Source organism: Pteropus vampyrus, unplaced genomic scaffold, assembly GCF_000151845.1.
Source record: "Pteropus vampyrus isolate Shadow unplaced genomic scaffold, Pvam_2.0 Scaffold52, whole genome shotgun sequence".
Lineage (NCBI taxonomy): Eukaryota > Metazoa > Chordata > Mammalia > Chiroptera > Pteropodidae > Pteropus > Pteropus vampyrus.
Genome location: NW_011888833.1, coordinates 2043469 through 2051592, shown reverse-complemented (window position 1 = coordinate 2051592; position 8124 = coordinate 2043469). Strand labels below are relative to the sequence as shown.

The 8124-nt window shown below is 35.3% G+C and overlaps 1 protein-coding gene across 12 annotated transcripts in view; it reads left to right on the top strand.

Moving 5' to 3' along the window:
- Positions 1–301: 301 nt before the first annotated feature.
- PAN3 (PAN3 poly(A) specific ribonuclease subunit) overlaps positions 302–8124 on the top strand; it is a 113396-nt gene continuing 105573 nt past the window's right edge. For 4 of the 12 annotated variants that reach the window (XM_023530688.1, XM_023530691.1, XM_023530694.1 and 1 more), the window contains exons 1-3: positions 302–424; positions 1195–1261; positions 2874–2944. In XM_023530688.1, the coding sequence (XP_023386456.1) occupies positions 419–424; positions 1195–1261; positions 2874–2944 (144 nt within the window). In that variant the 5' untranslated portion in view covers positions 302–418. Of the gene's footprint in view, positions 425–1194; positions 1262–2794; positions 2945–3136; positions 3163–3932; positions 4000–5532; positions 5683–8124 lie in introns of those variants that run through there. The other 8 variants (XM_023530692.1, XM_023530686.1, XM_011360201.2 and 5 more) reach the window with 5 other exon arrangements.

Sequence of the window (8124 nt, the reverse complement as noted above, 5' to 3'; positions counted from 1 at the left end):
AGTTAAAGAGAAGAAAACTTGTTGAGAAAACCAGAAACGCAAGTGCGAATTGTTTCTTCATCTTGGGCTTGGTGGCTCTTAGGCGACTGATACAAAATAACTCACTGTCTGCGTGGGAAAAAAACAGTCAACTTGAGCGTTAACAAAACTTTAGAGCTGAGCCAAGTTGATTTGGTCCCGCCTTTTGTTATGAACAGGTAAATAAAAATAAGTGTGACAGAGATCGATCGAGACTTTATAATTAAGGACACACTACATCGGTGTTTCGTGCTTTTAAAACTTGACTTTTCCTTCTCTTTCAGTTCCTGGAATAGAGGGTGGTGCTTTAACGGACACGAGCCTCACAGATTCCTATTTCAGCACCAGCTTTATTGGAGTCAACGGATTCGGAAGTCCTGTAGAAACGAAGTATCCCTTGATGCAGGTATCTTCAGTACGAGTTGCTGTGGCAGAGATGGAGGACATCTAGAGTCTTGATTTATCCCTAAGTTTGTTGATTGGGATGTGGGATTTTAGGGGACGATGAGGCAGGTCGGATGTAGGTGAGCCATCCTCTTGCAGTGTTGGGGTCAGAGTGAGCTTTCACGGGAGAGCTCGGGGGTAGAATGACGGTGGAGCATGCAGAGAGAGGACAGAGACAGCAAGACACATGTTTTCCCCTCTGTGCGTTTTGTGGGTGTGGTCTAGCCTCTCAGGATAGACCACAGAGGCTATGACACGTGTTAGGAAAGCATGGAGCATGTTTAGAGAACAGAGGATGGCCTAGTTTTATAGAATCTATAAGGTGCATGAAAGCTAATATGCAGTATGCATTGGCAGAAGATACAGGGGAGCATTTATTGATTTAGTCACTTTACATCTTCTTGGATGGATGTTGGAATGAATATTTTATGAACAAGGAAACTTAGTAGATAACGCGTCTTGCCCAGGGTAATAAGTTGTAATAAGTGCATTTCAGAATAGGTCTGCAACTTTGGTTTTAAATACGTGGCTAGTGAGTAAAATTTTCATTTGATGTGCTCTGCAGAGTATTTAGCAGTTTCTGGCGTACATTATTGTACCCCAGGCAGCAGTGGTTAGAGTGTCAGTAATATGACCGATGGCCAGGAGGGCGGAAACAAAGGCCAGTTTCAGTTGGCAGAACATCCTTGATTCTGTGCACCTTAGTGATGTTATGTGTATTTCATTTTTCAGAGAATGACTAATAGTAGCAGTTCCCCAAGCCTTCTAAATGACAGTGCCAAGCCATATGCAGGCCATGGTAAGACTTGGTTCCTTTCTCTCTTTTATATGTATAGTTTTGACTCTAAAAACAATTTCTACGTTTTGGAAATTTTGACAATTATGAATAGATATAAGGAAGAAAATAAAAATCATCTATTATTTCACACTCAGAGATAAACATTAAGATTTAGATTCCTCACATGTACATACTATCTAGTAATATTTAATTAAGAATATACATAGTAATAACAAATTCTAGTAAATATACTTTTAAATATCCCGAGTTTCTCAATCACTATAAAATTCTCTTCTTTATTTTCATAATTTACTTAAATATTTTTGTTTCTGTTTTTTTTTTCTTTTAAACAATTATATTCCAGTCTTCGATTATATGTGTGAATCTGCATTCATATGTTGAGTGAATTCCTTTAGAAACATTCTTAGATATGGAATTATTATTTCAAAGATTCTGGACATTTTTAAGGCTTTTGATACAGAATTTTCAGGTATCTTTCTATAACCTATTTTAAAAATAAATGTTCAAGAATGATTTTTAAAAAATATATAATTGAGTGTTAACACTGCATTGGTAAACCATTAACAGTTATTAATAATGGCAAGAATAAGATTGTGTATTTTGATTATTTCCTGTGGTAGACTTTTTCGTTGGTGTATCAGATCTCTATCACCTGTTGGAAATTTCAGCCTGTGTTTCTTTTGCTGTAGAAAAAAATAGCAACATTTTAATGTTGATTAAAATTATTAGAGACTAACTTGTAACATTATAATAGTTTTAGCATTCCTAAAGTGTTTACATGCTGACTTTAAGACTATCAGAAGTAGCATAAAGAATGAATAATACTAACTTGTGTTAAGTGCCTTGAGTGTATAAATTGCTTAAAAATATCTTATATTTTGCTATTTTATTAGCTTCTTTGTCTTTGCCTTATTAGTTAAATTAATGTTAATTTTAATGAAGGAGTATACTGTGAAAGTTCAGGCAGAAGAAGCCAGAGCAGTCAAGCAGCGGTCTGTATGCAGTGCATGAAGAGATGACGATTTCTTTAAGTGGGAACGTTTATTGTATTTTTTTAGGATTTCACAGATAATTTAATGAGAAACGAGATTAACTAAAACTCTGAAATGAAGATAAGATAGTTCAGTATATATCATGCACACCTTTATAGAAACTCTTCTGATTCGTTAAATGAGAAAGGATTTAGAGTTATACTTTGGTTTGTAGCTTCTAGCCACAGAGTAATAGAACTTTGAACCTGTAAAATCTTTGGATTTCATGTTTGTATTTTAAAACTTAATTTTCCTTTTTAAGAAGAATATCAGATATCTGGCGATAAACTTAAAAATACAGACTGTTCTGTAGCGTAGATGGTTTTGCCGAAGTGTTGAAATCCAGGTCCGAGCACTTGAAGTGCGTCTGACCGCTCCCCCTTCCCCTTATTTTTCTCATGATCTCTAAACATTTGCTGCAGGCAGACTTACTTCCCTCATAAACATTCTTAGTAACATGCTTGAGTCTTTTTTTTTTTTTTTAATCTCATTTTTCTTTTAGTTTTAGGCTAAACATTCAATATTAAATTTGTGAGTTCCCGGACTTACTTGTATGGAAACTTATTTAACTTACCTTCCAGATCCTCTGACTTCTCCTGCTTCATCCTTGTTTAATGACTTTGGTGCCCTCAACATCTCTCAGAGAAGAAAGGTAGGTGAGATTAAATGACGTGTAGAGGTGATAGTTGGTCATTGCCTAGATAATGAACGGTCACTAGTCCTTTAAGTGCGGGGAGGGCTTTTTATGGACCGTAATGTTTTTTGGCCTTTTGTTTACCCATTTCTCTCTCATGTAGAATTTTATTAGATCTCTGTGCATGGAATAGAGACATTTTATGTAAAGTAGAAACGAAGTATCCCTTGATGCAGGTATCTTCAGTACGAGTTGCTGTGGCAGAGATGGAGGACATCTAGAGTCTTGATTTATCCCTAAGTTTGTTGATTGGGATGTGGGATTTTAGGGGACGATGAGGCAGGTCGGATGTAGGTGAGCCATCCTCTTGCAGTGTTGGGGTCAGAGTGAGCTTTCACGGGAGAGCTCGGGGGTAGAATGACGGTGGAGCATGCAGAGAGAGGACAGAGACAGCAAGACACATGTTTTCCCCTCTGTGCGTTTTGTGGGTGTGGTCTAGCCTCTCAGGATAGACCACAGAGGCTATGACACGTGTTAGGAAAGCATGGAGCATGTTTAGAGAACAGAGGATGGCCTAGTTTTATAGAATCTATAAGGTGCATGAAAGCTAATATGCAGTATGCATTGGCAGAAGATACAGGGGAGCATTTATTGATTTAGTCACTTTACATCTTCTTGGATGGATGTTGGAATGAATATTTTATGAACAAGGAAACTTAGTAGATAACGCGTCTTGCCCAGGGTAATAAGTTGTAATAAGTGCATTTCAGAATAGGTCTGCAACTTTGGTTTTAAATACGTGGCTAGTGAGTAAAATTTTCATTTGATGTGCTCTGCAGAGTATTTAGCAGTTTCTGGCGTACATTATTGTACCCCAGGCAGCAGTGGTTAGAGTGTCAGTAATATGACCGATGGCCAGGAGGGCGGAAACAAAGGCCAGTTTCAGTTGGCAGAACATCCTTGATTCTGTGCACCTTAGTGATGTTATGTGTATTTCATTTTTCAGAGAATGACTAATAGTAGCAGTTCCCCAAGCCTTCTAAATGACAGTGCCAAGCCATATGCAGGCCATGGTAAGACTTGGTTCCTTTCTCTCTTTTATATGTATAGTTTTGACTCTAAAAACAATTTCTACGTTTTGGAAATTTTGACAATTATGAATAGATATAAGGAAGAAAATAAAAATCATCTATTATTTCACACTCAGAGATAAACATTAAGATTTAGATTCCTCACATGTACATACTATCTAGTAATATTTAATTAAGAATATACATAGTAATAACAAATTCTAGTAAATATACTTTTAAATATCCCGAGTTTCTCAATCACTATAAAATTCTCTTCTTTATTTTCATAATTTACTTAAATATTTTTGTTTCTGTTTTTTTTTTCTTTTAAACAATTATATTCCAGTCTTCGATTATATGTGTGAATCTGCATTCATATGTTGAGTGAATTCCTTTAGAAACATTCTTAGATATGGAATTATTATTTCAAAGATTCTGGACATTTTTAAGGCTTTTGATACAGAATTTTCAGGTATCTTTCTATAACCTATTTTAAAAATAAATGTTCAAGAATGATTTTTAAAAAATATATAATTGAGTGTTAACACTGCATTGGTAAACCATTAACAGTTATTAATAATGGCAAGAATAAGATTGTGTATTTTGATTATTTCCTGTGGTAGACTTTTTCGTTGGTGTATCAGATCTCTATCACCTGTTGGAAATTTCAGCCTGTGTTTCTTTTGCTGTAGAAAAAAATAGCAACATTTTAATGTTGATTAAAATTATTAGAGACTAACTTGTAACATTATAATAGTTTTAGCATTCCTAAAGTGTTTACATGCTGACTTTAAGACTATCAGAAGTAGCATAAAGAATGAATAATACTAACTTGTGTTAAGTGCCTTGAGTGTATAAATTGCTTAAAAATATCTTATATTTTGCTATTTTATTAGCTTCTTTGTCTTTGCCTTATTAGTTAAATTAATGTTAATTTTAATGAAGGAGTATACTGTGAAAGTTCAGGCAGAAGAAGCCAGAGCAGTCAAGCAGCGGTCTGTATGCAGTGCATGAAGAGATGACGATTTCTTTAAGTGGGAACGTTTATTGTATTTTTTTAGGATTTCACAGATAATTTAATGAGAAACGAGATTAACTAAAACTCTGAAATGAAGATAAGATAGTTCAGTATATATCATGCACACCTTTATAGAAACTCTTCTGATTCGTTAAATGAGAAAGGATTTAGAGTTATACTTTGGTTTGTAGCTTCTAGCCACAGAGTAATAGAACTTTGAACCTGTAAAATCTTTGGATTTCATGTTTGTATTTTAAAACTTAATTTTCCTTTTTAAGAAGAATATCAGATATCTGGCGATAAACTTAAAAATACAGACTGTTCTGTAGCGTAGATGGTTTTGCCGAAGTGTTGAAATCCAGGTCCGAGCACTTGAAGTGTGTCTGACCGCTCCCCCTTCCCCTTATTTTTCTCATGATCTCTAAACATTTGCTGCAGGCAGACTTACTTCCCTCATAAACGTTCTTAGTAACATGCTTGAGTCTTTTTTTTTTTTTTTAATCTCATTTTTCTTTTAGTTTTAGGCTAAACATTCAATATTAAATTTGTGAGTTCCCGGACTTACTTGTATGGAAACTTATTTAACTTACCTTCCAGATCCTCTGACTTCTCCTGCTTCATCCTTGTTTAATGACTTTGGTGCCCTCAACATCTCTCAGAGAAGAAAGGTAGGTGAGATTAAATGACGTGTAGAGGTGATAGTTGGTCATTGCCTAGATAATGAACGGTCACTAGTCCTTTAAGTGCGGGGAGGGCTTTTTATGGACCGTAATGTTTTTTGGCCTTTTGTTTACCCATTTCTCTCTCATGTAGAATTTTATTAGATCTCTGTGCATGGAATAGAGACATTTTATGTAAAGGGATGAAATCCTTCTGCTTATTTTTGCTCATTTTCTTTATCTTAATGTATTCTGTTTTTAAGGTAAAATCTCATTTAGTGTCGTAGTTGCTGTTGATGTGCCCCATTGTAGGTATACTGATCACGTTTTTATTTTCTGACCGCTTTGCTTAAATTTCAAGATTTCTCCCCTAATTTAAACTCCTCATTACAAGGCAAACTTAAATCTTCAACTTTTCCTAATTGGCCCAACTATTTAAAAAGTTTAAAATCTCTTCATATTAGAAATTTGATTTTGTTTGGAATTTAAGTGACAGACCGCGTAGATTTTTGAGATGTGTTGTAGGGACTGGGTCTGTGACAAGGGGAAAGGAACTTTGTTACAGTTTGATGCTTTGAGTCTTAACGAGAATTATGTTAATGACAATAATATACGTGTGTGTGTGTGTGTGTGTGTGTATGTATATGTGTGCATGTGCATATATTGTTTAGTTTTTTAAATTTTTTCGTTAGGATCAGTAGCAGCAAAAGATGTTCAGGAGAGTGTGAATCTTGGTGGAAATTACTATAAATTTATAATTTTAATTCAGCTCCCTAAGTAATAGAAGAAAAGACCCCAAAGCAAAGAATATTACTTTTAGAAAAGTAATATTCAGATGCTTTTAGGATGTATCTGTTCAGAGGGTAGTCTAAAATGAAATTCCAGAAGACTGGATGTTTTCAAGGCAGAAACATTTGTGGGGTCAGTACTTAGTGCTCTATCCATTTTGACACAGATGAGAACAAGGAGGTAATTATGAATTACGTTTAGGCAACAAGAATGGATAGACTAAAATATATGGGTTCGATTTTATAGACTTCCTTATAGGCTCTCACCAAGAACACGTGTCCTCTTGCTTTATAAATCTCCTAAGTCGGAATATGTAGCTTCCAGATCCATATAGTATAATTGGAATAGAACACAAGCAGATCCATTGGCAGGAGTGAGAAATGACGATAGCCATGGAAGGAAACAGTAAAATACTGAAAAGCAGGTACAGCCTAGAAGTCAAGTTATCTGGAGCTGTTTAGTGTGGGGGAAAATAGAAAGCCCTTAAGAGGCCTTAGGGATCCCTCTAATGGCTTTTTCACGTCCTTAAATTAATAATCGTTTAACTGCGATAAGTAGTCGTTCTGATGTATGAACAGAAGGTAAAACTGGAGTTGCAAATAAATACTTAAAAGTATTCCTATATGAGGGTTTGGTGGCCTACATCTTAAAGTCGAAATAAATGATTGAGAGCTACTGACGTTAATTTTGAGAAAACAGTAAAAATCCCTGTAGACTGGCAGAGGGAAGATATAGGTCCCATTCTTTTAAAATTAATTTTAGTAAAGGAAAATAAAAGGAAATGTTACTACAAAGGTGATCTCAATATTTGGAGAAATACTAGAGTACCTCCTGATGGAATCAGATTAATATAGTGAATTTTTGAGGTTCTGGGTCTCTAGCTTTGTGACCTTAGGCTGACTTTCTAGGCTATAGTTGTCATATCTGTGAAATGATGAGCGTGGCCTGGATGATTGCTGTTGTGTCTTCTCTAAAACTCGTCTGTCTACCGAAAGGACCTATGTGTCAGTCTCAACTAGAAATTTGGGGTTCACATCGTGTATCTTTGTAGGACCGTATTTTCTTGCCATTTACATTTCAAGTAATATGTAGGGATGTAGAGTTCTTTTTCCAATAGTGGGCTATATTGTCAGGAATCTGTCAGGGTACAGGTTGCATATGCTTTAAAATCGTTAATGGTTGAGTGGAAAAAGTTTAAAATCTCTTTATACTAGAAATACTGTTGGCATAAGAATATTGCATGCTACGCATTGTGAACTGAAGGCATATGGACACTGTCTATTTTTATTTTGTTGTAATTCATAATATCTGTTTAATGATGTAATTTTAGTGGAAGTTAACTCATATTTATTTAAACATTTAATTATAATTCCATGTTGATCTAAGCAGGCTGTCGCAATTACTGGGTGACATTTTATTTCATAATGATATCGGAGAATAAGGTAGTTAGGCCATACTTCTATTTCAGAGCTAGTTAGGGAAGTCATTTTCTGCAAATCTCAGTTGGACCAATCCCTAGGCCAGCTATGGTGCTTTTTGCTTGTGGATGTGTGAATTATTGGGATCAGATCAGCCATGTATTTTTACTGTAGGTAGTCTTACTTGTGCTATGTGAAGAATTTAAGAAGAATGGACTTTTTTCCCCTGTTTTTCTCAAATTCT